The 14087-nt window shown below is 38.4% G+C and overlaps 1 protein-coding gene across 3 annotated transcripts in view; it reads left to right on the plus strand.

Moving 5' to 3' along the window:
- The first annotated feature begins 812 nt into the window (after positions 1-812).
- The window catches only part of LOC126410124 (uncharacterized), a 35457-nt gene continuing 22182 nt past the window's right edge, over positions 813-14087 (plus strand). For 2 of the 3 annotated variants that reach the window (XM_050078183.1, XM_050078182.1), the window contains exon 1: positions 813-1351. In XM_050078183.1, coding sequence (XP_049934140.1) covers positions 927-1351 — 425 coding nt within the window. In that variant the 5' untranslated portion in view covers positions 813-926. Of the gene's footprint in view, positions 1352-7211; positions 7445-14087 lie in introns of those variants that run through there. The other variant, XM_050078184.1, reaches the window with a different exon arrangement.

Below are 14087 nucleotides of genomic sequence, written 5' to 3' on the forward strand. Positions count from 1 at the left end.
CTAACAATGAAAACAACATTTTTAGTCTTGCATCCCTTATTGCTATATTTTCGACAATAGATATAGAAATATTCTTGTATATATAGTTTAAAAAGCGTTAGTGAGCAACACTAACCTAACCAAATTGGTTGCAAGATTAAATTAAAAGTAACGACGACATTAGTTTTTCACAAGAAAATAGTCATAAACATTTAGAAATGAGGTTATTAAGTTCCACAAAATATTCAAGAAAATCAATAAAAATGCATCTCTCGGTAACAAGATTTGAAAGTGATGTTATTTCTCTTTTTCTAAACCATGCCAATCTTTGATTTTTGGTTTCTATGCATAATATCTAACATTGACTTATTCATATCTACTGAAAAATTTATATTTCCCAAGGCAAAGAGATGAGCTTCAAAGACGCGGCCGTAAAGCGTGTCAACTAAACTGCAAACGGTAGAATTCCCACCCGCCAAGAAGCTGTATCTGCCAATAGAATTTGTGAGAGGACGGCTCTCAGCTCGTCAGCCGCCACTACTTTCTATCATCGTTCCCATTTTGTGGACTTCAGCAGCACACGGAACATTACTAAATTATGGTTGAGAACTCATCAAGAGGGAGAGAGACAGGGAGTCAAGAAATCACAAAACACGCTTCCTTCATCAAGAGTCCCTTTGAAGATATGCATATGACCGGCGCACATCATCAACTACATACAACTTAGAGCACACGATATCTACGGTCTTTAATATTTTATAGACATCCATTTCAGACCCATTCAACCCTCCCATCCTATAAATACCATATCAAAACTTTGCATTCGACACTACAAACATTAATCCGACTTCCCTTCAGCTCCTCCTGCTTCAGAAGTTCCTTCGTTTGCCTTTTATTTTCTCATTAGAGAAGAGAACCAATACCATTTTTTAAAGCAGCCAGCAGCCATGGGTCGACGCTTCCTTCCTGTGCTTCTCGTCGTCCTGACCTCAATGGCAGCCATGGCTGCAGCCACAAACTGGGTCGTTGTTCCAAATGTTGAGAAAGACAGCCATGTTCAAAGCTTGGGCAAGTATGTTGTAGACACACAGAACAACCCGTACCTCAAATTCATAAAGGTGGTGTATGCAGAGGTGTTGAACCGTGGCACTGAGCACTATACCTACAAGCTGGTCATTTGCCTGGTAGAAGGAACCCGCACTGCATATTACTCCAGCGAAATCCTGCAGGACCTTGGGGCACCCAACCAGCCACCAGTGCTCAACATAGCCTCCTTCAACCCTACCTCCTACTCGCCTAAGCCAAACCCCAACTGGATCACCATCCCTAACGATGGACGTGCCTGGAACTTGTGTTCCTTTGCTGTGAAGAGGTACAACAGCCAGAACCACGCTTCTCTCAGGATCTCGAAGGTGGTGTTTGGGCAGATGCTGGATCGTGGCACTGAGCATTTCACCTACCACTTCACCGTTAAAGTTTTCGACCGATATTACATAGAGAAGACATACAAGATCGAAGTGTTCCAAGACTTGTCGGCACCTGGCCAGCCACCAGTCCTCAACTTGGGATACTTCCAAGCCCTCTAAATTAATTACTGTTGCCTCAAACAGTTTTATATGTATTTGTTTCAAGAATAAATGCTGTGGCATAAAACTTAAAATGTAATAAGTGAATGTAATTGCACATGTATAGTGCAATGGTTGTAATGTCTCCTTTGAATAAGTGTGCTGTGGGTGTATTACTTATCCGACCTCTTTGTTGCCGTTATAATTATCCCAACTGATTTGAATTTTTTATTGGTTACTTTCATTTTCTATCTCCTTTTTATTTTCAATCCCGTTGTAGAATCATTAATGTTGATGGGTAATCAAGCCGCTTGCTCCATTAGGCCGACTTGTCAATGTCGATCAGTTGATCGAGTGGGAGAGAGGTTATTCTAAACAGATGAGCATAGTTGGTGGTTGGTGGTTTTTCTACTGATAACAGTAGAGGTGAAACCCACAATCAACTGAGTATATTTGGCTTATTTTCTGACAATAACAGTAAAGGTGAAACGCACCATGTATAACTTTTTCTAGAAAACGAGTACATAAGACTAAAACCTCTCAAAAAGTCGTCAAAATTGTAATCTTGCCAAAGATTTGTCATTTAAGAAGACAAATTTACATCGAAAAGATATCAAATTTTAACACTACTCCAATTCCGCATATGTAGCAACACGTTTTCCTTTTTTTTTTTCAAGTTCTTTCCATTGTAGTACTTTTTATGTGGTCAAATTTCCCGAAACTGCTTCTTTCAATTATTTTTCATGTCAATTCTTACCTATTTTTTACGCAGGCAGGCCAATGGGAGCATGACGCGGAGCATAGCTCCTACGTGTTCCCTCCTTAGATGCAAGTCATCCTCAAGACCCCAACATTTAGATCTTTGGGTTATAAAGTTAATAAAAATGCTAAATTAATGTGTAAAAGATCCTCCGTCTTACACTTTGTAAAGGATGGGTTTGCGTAAAAGACAAAAGATAAGTTTGATTTTGGAAACCAAAAGACAATGGCAAGAAAGACCATGTGGGATTTGAAATGGACAAAAGAATAATTTGGTTAACTTGCATCCGTCTGAACTATATGTATTATTAAATGGACATGGTCTTAGAGGAAAAAAATATTAAAATTTTGCCACCAAGAGAAGGGATACGCACCTTTCGTTTGCTTACTTTATGAATAATATTTTTCGAATAAACTTGATAACCTCACATTTAAATCATTAGGAATGTTAACGTTGTTGTCATTTTATCAGATCTTACTATTATATATTCACAATTTTTATCAGATCTTACTACTCTTATATATTCACCCTTAGAAAGAGCTAATAAAAATGCTAAACTAGTGTGTAAAAAGTACTTTGTCTTACACTTTGTAAAGTATGGGTTTGGGTAAAAGACAAAAGATAAGTTTGATTTTGGAAACCAAAGACAATAGCAAGAAAGACCATGTCGGATTTGAAACGGACAAAAGAATGATTTGGTTAACTTGCATCCGTCTCAACTATATGTATTATGAACCAAAGTTATTAGATGGTCATGGTCGTAAGGGAAAAAAAAATTAAAATTTTGCAACCAAGAAAAGAGATACGCACCTTTCGTTTGCTTACTTTGTGAATAATATTTTTCGAACAAACTTGATAACCTCACATTTAACTGATTAGGAATGTTAACGATGTTGTCGTTTTTATCAGATCTTACTAATGCTCATTAGCTTATATACTACTCTTGCTAGCTAACTGATATTATTTAAACTGTACGTATTAGGAAATGTGAGTATACCACCGGAAATCTAGCTTAGAGTCGTCATTCGTGAACTGACTGAGATGCCGAAAGCACTTCTATACAGGCCAAAGTTGTCATATGGTTCTCCTGGAAAGCTTTCCGTGTTAGCTGGCTAACATGTTCTACCATTTTATCAGAGGGGCATTTTCACATTAATTTTATCAGGGGACATTTTCTAAGATCCCATTTTTGCCCTTATAAAGGGCGATCTTCCATTTGAGAATGAAGGGCATTTTCCTCATTTGTGGCCCCTAACTCTTCACATGCATGCACTGTGAAGCTATCTGAGGTAATCATGCATAAGTTGTGGCCACACATAGTTTTGTGCTCTTATTTAGTTCAAAAGATCGGACGATACTTATAAACGTGTAACTGCACTTTGTCACTTTTCTTCTGCTACAACATGAGCAAGTAAGACCGCAGCTATGAGCAAACATAACTTTACGGTGGCAGCTTCTTGTTTATAGGGTTGTTCAACGAGTTGAACTAACTCGAGCTTGACTCGAACTCATTCGATAAACTTGACTCAAGTTTGAGTTAAGAAATGAACTCAACAACCTAAACGAGTCGAGCTCGAGTTAAGTGAGCTCAGCTTGGTTAAACTCGGTTAATCTTGAGAAAGAAAATATACAAAGTACGTCTCATAAAATTATAAAAAAAAGTAGATTGCTTAAATGGGTATACACGTGAGTGATAAGCCGATTGCGGTCAGCCACGTTAGTAAATGAACTATTGAGCTTTACAAATAAAATCAGCAAGCGGCACGCGAGACTGGATATTTCAACAGTCTCAGGCCCTACCTGATCGATTTGATGCATACATGTCGGCTTCTACTTGAATTGATTAATATAATTATGAAGATTTTTTTTAGCAATATCAAAAGTAGGTACGATATGCTGCACAATATTATAAGATATAAACACTTTCTAGCTACCCTTTACTTTCTGGTTTCCTAAACCTGACTTTATGGTTCTACACTGGAACTCATACCGACCATGAAGCTGCCTAACTTGTTTTATATATCTTGACCAGGAAAACCGCTCTCCAGCATAAATAGATTGCTTGACGCCATATTCCGTTCTTTCCTTCCTCTTCTAGGTAGAGGTAGAGGAAAATGTCTGACTTTTTGAACTGAACTTGGTAGTATGTAGAATGAGAGGGCGGAGGGGCTACAGATGATGATCAGAAAGTCAAAATCAAAGAGTAATATGCTTAGCTCTACTATGGGTGTGGAAGAGGATTCGTTTCTGAATTTGAATAAAAAATTCAAGTGATACTTTATTATAATGCAGACAAGATAATATATCCGAACAGCCCATGCATTGTTTTTTTTCTTTCTTTTGAGTTAAATATTATATCCCGTTCATTGCCAACTCTGCAACTTGTAGAGGACAGCAAAATATGTGAGGCGAGCAGATTCTTCACGGAAAGCAAAGCATAAAATCCCGCACTACAAATAGTGGCCAATATCCATGCATGTACACCATCGCCATTCATATCCCTTCTCCTTCTGCATCATAAACTCCATCGTCTTTCCTCCATTAATCACAATACCCAACTTATAAGCATCCCCATACCGCCATGGGGCTCTTTCTTCCTATCCTTCAGCTCGTTCTTACCTCAATGGCAGCCATGGCCGCAGTCACCATGTATACCATATTGCTAACATTACTACATAAATATGTTTAATCCTAACCCAGCTTAATTTAGTTACACCATACGAATTTTAGCCATTCAAAGCGTTTTGAGAAAAACCATTCAGACGAATGAAGTGACTAAAACGCCTCAAACACAAGAAAAAAAAAGTGAAATAACTAAAGGCATGGTACCTAAGGATGAAAACTAAGGTGAAAAATAACTTTCTACAAATATTAAAATGTCCCAACGTAGTCACTTGTGAGGATCGAACAAATGAAGTATATTCAAACCTTGAACACTCCACCACCTTTCATGGAAAAAAGATCTAAACTTGACTTATTCATATTTGTTGAAAATTTCATTATTGTTTGGGTAAAGAAATGAGTTTTAAGAAGCCTAACATAATTGGTTAGACTAACAGATTAATAGAAGTTTGGTCATCAGTTTGATACTTATAGGTGTTACTTCTCTATACTATAAACGATGGTTATGTGATGTTTAATTGATAGGTGTTCCACCTTCCACCCAAACCTCTTTCTAAACTTTTTTGATGAGGAAAACGGGAAGAAACTACGGCTTTCCTAAGGTATTCTCTCCAGCAAGTAGATGAGGTTTCTAAGAGTTGACCATTAAGCTTGTCAACTAAACAAAAAAGGGCGGAATTCCCCACCACCAAGAAGCTATACAATTTACTGCCAACAGAATTTGAGAGAGATGCTTCTAAGCAACCACTACTTTTTATCATTGTCAGCGCCACTTGGAAAGTTATCTTGTGGACTGCAACAACACAAGGCTAAATTATGGCTCGGAACTCATGAAGTAGGAGAGAAAGGGGAGCAAGTTCTATATGCCACTTCATGTATATAATGAGCATATGCTGGATGTGGACCTTAATATCAATATATATATTTACTTTGATACTTAAACATTAAATATGCATGTGCCTGATATAACAAATATGTATAAAATAACTAATAAGAATGAGATAATGTTTATGAGATAACAAAAGATTTACAAGATAACAAGATAAGAACATATATATAAAATAACTCCAAATGTAAGTATGATATAATGTTTGTTAGATAACAAATGATTTACGTGATAACGAGATAGCAGACAAATATATGAGATAACGTTAAACATAAGTATGAGACAATGTGTATGAGTTAATAAAATAATTATGAGTTAATTAGATAAGTGACAGATGTATAAGATAACGCTAAGCATAAGTATGAGATAACGTTTATGAGATATTAAAATAATTATGAGATATTAAAATATTTATAAGATAATGAGATAAATCTATGAGTAAGACAAAAAAAATGAAAATGTTTTTTACTGCTTAAATGAGTATGTTGGTTCATTATGTATATAAAAACTGATCAATTTTACTTTTATCGAATTCTCAATTTTTTTGGTTTCTTTTTTGTCCCTACAAAAAATTTATTTTTGTATTCAATATGAGCATTTTTTATTATTATTAAAATGATGTATGTAATTTCATACACGAGTTCAAAGTGTGAGAACAACAAATCAAAAGAGGAGGCTACAATCAACACGCTTCCTTCACGAAGAGTCCCCTTGAATATATGTACATGACTGCCGTACATGGTTAACTACTTAGAACTTAGAGCACACAGTATCTACAGACTTTAAATATTATAGATATCCATTTCAGACCAATGCAACCCCTCCCATCCTACAAATACCCGATCAAAACTTTGCATTCCACACCACACAGTCATCCCTCCATCCTTTCGGCTCCTAGTTTTGCTTCATAATTTCCTTAGCTTGCCTTCTATTTCCCCTTCAAGAAGAGAGCCAGTACCATTTGTTAAGCAGCCATGGGTCGACGCTTCCTTCCTCTGCTTTTGGTTGTCCTGACCTCAATGGCAGCCATGGCTGCAGCCACCAACTGGGTTGTCGTCCCAAATGTTGAGAGTGACGGCCACGTCCAGAGCTTGGGTAGGTATGCAGTGGCTAAACAGAATAACCCATACCTCAAATTCATAAAGGTGGTGCACGCAGAGGTGCTCGACCGTGGCACCCAGCACTACACCTTCAAGCTCATCATTTACCTTGTGGAAGGACGCAGCAACACATATTACTCCAGCGAAATCCTGCAGGACCTTGGGGTACACAACCAGCCACCAGTGCTCAACATAGCCTCCTTCAACCCTACCTCATACTGGCCTCAACCAAGCCTCAACTGGATCACCATCCCTAACGATGGACGTGCCCGGAGCTTGTGTTTCTTTGCTGTGAAGAGGTACAACAGCCAGAACCATGCTTCTCTCAGGCTCTCGGAGGTGGTGTTTGGGCAGATGCTAGATCGTGGCACTGAGCATTTCACCTACCACTTCACCATTAGGGTTTTGGACCGATATTACATGGAGAAGACATACAAGATCGAAGTGTTCCAAGACCTGTCGGCACCAGGCCAGCCACCAGTCCTCAACTTGGGATACTTCCAAGCCCTCTAGATTAATTACTATTGCGTAGCACAGATTCATATGTATCTGTTTCGCTGCGGCATAAACTTTAAAAGTATAGTCAAGTACATGTAATTGCACATATAGAGTGCAATAGTTGTAATGCCTTCTTAGAATAAGTGTGCTGCGTGCACTTGCATTTATGCGAGAATGAAGAATCCCCTATTGTTTGTCGTGGTAATCATTTACTCTTTTCTCTCTCTCTCTCTTCTCTCTTTGTTTTTCCTTTTCTCGTTTTCAATTCGATGTTGATGGGTAATGAAGCCATTGATTATATTTGACGCACATTCCAATCTGTTGCTCACACTACGGGAATAAGTTGTCATCATGTCAAACACGGATAATTTTCTGTAGCATTACATACGTTCTAGAGATCGCATATGTCAAGTTACTTTCTCATCAAGTTGGGACGTGGCAGTTCGTCCTTTGAAGCCCCTGAAAATAGAATATGACTCGCCCATTACTCAAAAAGAGTGAGGAAAAAAAAATTCTGTGCATTGGAATCTCAGTCATATGGGCATCCATATTTCCAGAAACAGATCTGTTGTGTCTTCCAAACTTATCCCTCCTTTTTCAAACTTTAGGATAGCTTCATCCTTCCATATGTTTTGAAGGGTCCATTTCATAATTGCGAAGGCTCAGTGATCATATTTTTTGTAGAATGACATTATCAATAATGTCCCTCTTATCTCTTTTTCTGTCCATGTTTTTCGTTTTCACATTACAAACGCAGTGTGATGAACCGGTTGAAATTCCAAACTTCTTAATAGATGTGAACTTTGTTGTGTGATGAAGAAGACACCATAACTTTGTTGCATAATGAAGAAGAGACCATCGATCATCTGTTTTATTACTGATCATTTATGCAGCAGTTACATGCAAGTCTGGTTTTCACCTCTAATGAAGACCACCTATGGAAAATTTGGCCTTTCACAACCTAGGTCGTGTCACTCGGGTGCTTAATCTTCAGTTGTTCATCACAATTTTGGTGGCAATCCCAAAAATACCATTAATATGAAATTTGTTAATATGAAATTTGTGTAGGGATGTCAATAATTTTGATTTGTATCCCATATCAGTCCAAACACTTCTAAAAAAATCAACTATGAAAAAATTGTTAGTAAATCATAACAGATTCAGACTTGAGAAATGACATCCACTGGAATTCAGATATACATAAATATTCAATCTGATTTGGACAAAATATTGTTTTCCCTTACATTTTGAAAGTCTGCCATATTTGGTTTAAAATTGAGATCTGAATTTGGATATGAATTCAAGTATCAGATTCGGGTCGGATTTAGATTGTGAAATTGAATTTTGGATTCAAATTTTGGATTCGGGTCTAAACATACGAACGCCCAAATTAAAAACCAGATATGGTTAAAAGTAGTATAGATCCGTTGTCAGCCCTAGATTTGTATACTTCTTTTCTTTGCGTTTACATTTTGTTAGTTAGGTGTGGGTAATGTTATTAGAATTCAGCTCTCTCCCTCCCTCTATGTCCACGTTTTCATCTTTTCCCTTATTATGAAAAGAAAGTAAAAACGATCAATAAATATTAGCCGGTTTTATAATATGACATGGTGTAGATAACAGCGCAAACACAAAAAACCGAAGCTGTCAATCAAAACTACGTTTTTAGACATGCATCCCTTAGTTTTTTTTTTCTTTTACAATGAAGATAAAAATATTCCATCCCGGCTACATTCTCTTATATATGGTTTAAATTACGTTAATGAGCAACACCAAGATAATTGGTAGCAAGATAAATTAAAAGTAACGACGACATTAAGCTTTCACAATAAGCTATTCAAAATCATTTAGAAACAAGATCATTAAGTTCAACAAAATATTCAGGAAAATCAATAGAAGATGCATCTCTCGGTAGCGAGATTTTAAAATTCATGTCACAAAAAAAAACTATGCATATCAGGTTGTCGCAATTGTGTTCTCGCTATAAAAGTAAGAACAAAAACTAACACATGAAAAAAAGAGCAAGTAAGTGAAGACACTCTATGTAAGAATAAAATGCCCCCGACACAATAGCGTGGTCAGTTCTGAGGGTCAAACAGATGAATAGTGTTTTCAAAATCTGAACACCGCACCAGACAGAAAGGGAAAATACCTAACCTTGACTTGTTCAAATCTATTCTAAAATTTTATTATTCTCAAGGCAATGAGCTGAGGTTGTAAGGGGTGTCCACTAAACTGCAAACGGTGGACATACCACCCACCAAGAAGCTATTTAATTTTTTCTGCCAACAGAATTTGAGAGAGGATGGTTCTCACGCTGCGACACTCGGCAAGCTCTAATCTTCGTTCCGAACACCACAAGAAATACTAGTAAATTATGCTTCCTAACCAATCAAGAGAAAGAGAGAGATGGTCATGAAATCACAGAACAACTTTTGCAGATAAGGCTACAATCAACACGTTTTCTTTATCAACAGTCCCCCTTCAAAAATATGTATGTGGTTTGCATTTATACCTGAAGATCCATTCAAGTACTTTTTCCCATCCTATAAATACCTCATCAAAACTTTGCATTCCACACCACAACCATCCCTCCTTCTGCTTCAGAAGTTCCTTCGTTTGCCTTTTATTTTCTCACTAGAGAAGAGAAACACTACCATTACCATTTGTTAAAGCAGTCATGGGTCGACGCTTCCTTCCTCTGCTTTTGGTCGTCCTGGCCTCAATGGCAGCCATGGCTGCAGCCACCAACTGGGTTGTCGTCCCAAATGTTGAGAAGGACGGCCATGTTCAAAGCTTGGGAAAGTATGCAGTGGACAAACAGAACAATTGTACCACAAATTCATAAAGGTGGTGTATGCAGAGGTGTTGGACCGTGGCACTGAGCGCTATACCTACAAGCTTGTCATTTACCTGGGAGAAGGAAGCTGCAACGCATATTACTTAAGCGAAATCCTGCAGGACCTTGGGGCACCCAACCAGCCACCAGTGCTCAACATAGCCTCCTTCAACCCTACTACTTACTGGCCTAAACCAAACCCCAACTGGATCACCATCCCTAACGATGGACGTGCCTGGAGCTTGAGTTCCTTTGCTGTGAAGAGGTACAACAGCCAGAACCATGCTTCTCTCAGGCTCTTGGCAGTGGTGTTCGGGCAGATGCTGGATCGCGGCATTGATCATTTCACTTACCACTGAGATACTTCCAAGCTCTTTAGATTAATTACTATTGCGTCCAACAGTTTTATATGTACTTGTTTCAAGAATAAATGCTGCGACATAAACTTAAATTGTAATAAGTGAATGTAATTCCACATATACAGTGCAATGGTTGTAATGCCTCCTTTGAATAAATGTGCTGCCGCATGAAGTACTATTGGTGTATCAGTTATTCGACCTGTTAAATATCTCTACTGATTTGAATTTTTTATTGGTTACTTTTATTTTCTCTCTCCTTTTTATTTCCAATCCCGTTGTAGAATCATTAATGTTGATGGGTAATCAAGCCGCTTGCTCCATTAGGCGGACTTGTCAATGTGGGTCTGTTGATCAAGTCGGAGAGAGATTAACCCACAATCAACTGAGTATATTTGGCTTCTTTTCTGACAATAACGGTAAAGGTGAAACGCATCATGGTCTGTATAATTTTTTCTGGAAAACGAGCACATAAGACTAAAACCTCTCAAAAAGTCTTCAAAATTGTAATATTGACAAAGTTTTGTCATTTAAGTAACACAATCAAATTTTAACATTAGTCCAGTTCCGTGTATGTAGCAACACATTTTTTTTTTTCGAGTTTTTTTCCCTTGTAGTACTCATTGTGGGATCAAATTTCCTGAAACTGCTCTTTTTCAAATCATCCTCCTTAGATGCAAGTCATCCTCAAAGCCCCAACATGTAGATCTTTGGCTTTAATATATATATCCACCCTTAGAAAGAGCTGATAAAAATGCTAAATCAATGAGTAAAAAGTACTCTGTCTTACAGTTTGTAAAGGATGGGTTTGGGTAAAAGACAAAAAATAAGTTTGACTTTGGAAACCAAAGACAATAGCAAGAAAGACCAGGTGGTATTTGAAATGGACAAAAGAATGATTTGGTTAACTTGCATCCGTCTGAACTATATGTTTTATGAGCCAAAGTTATTGCAATCGAGTCAAGCTCGAGCTACCTTTGTAAAGCTCGACTCGAGTTCGAGCTCGAGCTGACCAAAACAAGAGTCGAGCAGAGATCGAGCTGGCTGAGTTGGGGCTCGACTCGGCTCGCGTTCAGCCCTAGCTGGGTGCCACAGTCCAACACCTCTCCATGAACCACCCTTATGAATTTGAGGTATGGGTGGTTTTGTTTAGCCACGGCATACCCACCCAAGCTCTGAACATGGCTGTCTCTCAACATTTGGGATGACCACCCAGTTGCTGACTGCGGCCATGGCTGAAGGAGAGGAAGAAAGCGCCCCATGGCAGTATGAGGATGTTTATAAGTTGGGTATTGTGATTAATGGAGGAAAGACGATGGAGTTTATGATGCAGAAGGAGAAAGGATGAATGGCGATGGTGTCCATGCAAGGATTTCAGCCACCATTTATAGTGCCGGATTTGCTGCTTTGCTTTAGGGGAAGAATCTGCCTGCCCCACATATTTTGCTGTGTTTTACAAGTTGCAGAGTTGGCAGCTAACGAGATATAATATTCATCTCAGAAAAAAAATAACGAAAAACAAAGCATGTGCTGTTGGGATATATTATCTTGTCCACATTGTAATAAAGTATCAGTCAAATTTTTTATTTGAATTCAACAACGAATCCTTATCCACGCCCATAGTAAAACTAAGCCTATACGTAAAAAAAGATATTTCACGATTACTCGTTGATTTTGACTTTCTAATAATCGTCCATAGCTCCCCGTCCCACTCAATTCTATGTACTACCAAATTCAATTCAAAAGTCGACCTTTTCCTCCACCCGAAGGAGGAAGGAAAGACTGGAAGATGATTTCCAACCATGATCTGATGGTACACGTTAGGCAGTACTCTATATATGGAAGGAACAACAGTTTTCCTCGTGAAAATACAAAACGTTAGGCAGTACTCTATATATGGAAGGAACAACAGTTTTCCTCGTGAAAATACAAAACAAGGTAGGTAGCTTCTTGACTAGTTGACTAGTATGAGTTCCAGTGCAGAACCATAAAGTCATAAGTCAGGATTAGGGACCTAGAAATTAAGGCTGGCTAAAAAGTAGAAAGCAATAGCTTGTATAGCATATCGTAAGTACTTTTAATATTGCATGTGCAATTGAAACTTCTTTATAATTATATTAATCAATTGAAGTGGACGCCGACACGCATACATCTAATCGATTGGTTACGCCTGAGACCGTTGAACTGTCCCGTCAGATCATTGCGTGCTGCATGCCGATTTTGTAAAGGTCAAAACAAGACGCTGCCATGGTAAAGTGAGGTTTGCTTGTGGACCTTGCCTTACTTACTCGTGTTGTAGCAGGAGAGAAGTGACGAAGTGAAGTTACTTGTTTATAAGTATCGTCTGATCTTTTGAACTAAGAGAACAAAAACCATGTGTAACGTTCAGTTATGCAAGATTACCTCATATAGCTTCACAGTGCAGCTATGTGAAGAGGGCGTCGCCATCATTTAAATTTAGTTTGGAAGGAGAACAGCATATGAACGTCCGTGTGCCGAGAACCACGAAACGGTCTGTGTTATGGCCCATAACAAGAGTTAGCGGTCATAAGTGAGAAAAATGCCTTTGATGTTCAAATGGAAGAAAAGTGAGATCTTAAAAAATGTTCCCTTATAAAATTAATGACGAAAATGCCCCTCTGTTAAAATTGTGGAACATGAAAAGCATTCTCCGAGAACCATGTGCTGAATTTGGTCATGCTTTCAGCATCTAAGTCAGGCACAAATCGGTGATGAGCCAGGCTAACCTTAACTCGTAGCCAGGTTTCTGAGCGATCCGAGAACTCGGGTGATTCTTAAGCCAACTGAGCGAGTCAACTAACTAAGCCTCAGGATTTTATTATAGGCTGAACATAAGCCCAAAAAAATTTCTAACGCCAACCTTCCTTGTCCCTTGACCATAAAAATTAGGTCTTCCTGAACGGTGAATTCCCACCGAGCAAAAAGGTATCTATGGACCCTTCAATTTAAGAGAGCGACAAAACTGGATGAATCTGAAGTTACTTTGTATCGTCGTGATTAGTCGCCTTCTACGAAAAAGTCGGCCACACTCAAAGTAGTTGCCACCGTTCCGTGTTTGAAAGAACGTAGACGACTAGATCAACACGCGGAATAATATTATTTAACATGGGTTTCCAATTCAGAGAGTGACCATGACAGAGGAAGAAGACTCGAGAATAGGAAGCATAATGTGGGTACAGTACTCGACTCCTTATCTTTAATAATTTTAACAACGCATCCGATCAACTAGACAACTTGGGGCACACTGGTTACATCAATGCACACTAATTCAACCATCCCTGTCAGACCCATTCAGGCCCTCCCATCCTATAAATACCTGACCAAAACCTTGCATTCCACACCACAACCGTTCATCGATCGTTTCAGCTCCTTGTGCTTCGTAAGATCTTTAGCTTGCCTTTTATTTTCCCCTTCCAGAAAAGAGCCATTACCATTTGTTAAGCAGCCATGGGTAGAAGTCG

Source organism: Nymphaea colorata, chromosome 6 (assembly GCF_008831285.2).
Source record: "Nymphaea colorata isolate Beijing-Zhang1983 chromosome 6, ASM883128v2, whole genome shotgun sequence".
NCBI lineage: Eukaryota > Viridiplantae > Streptophyta > Magnoliopsida > Nymphaeales > Nymphaeaceae > Nymphaea > Nymphaea colorata.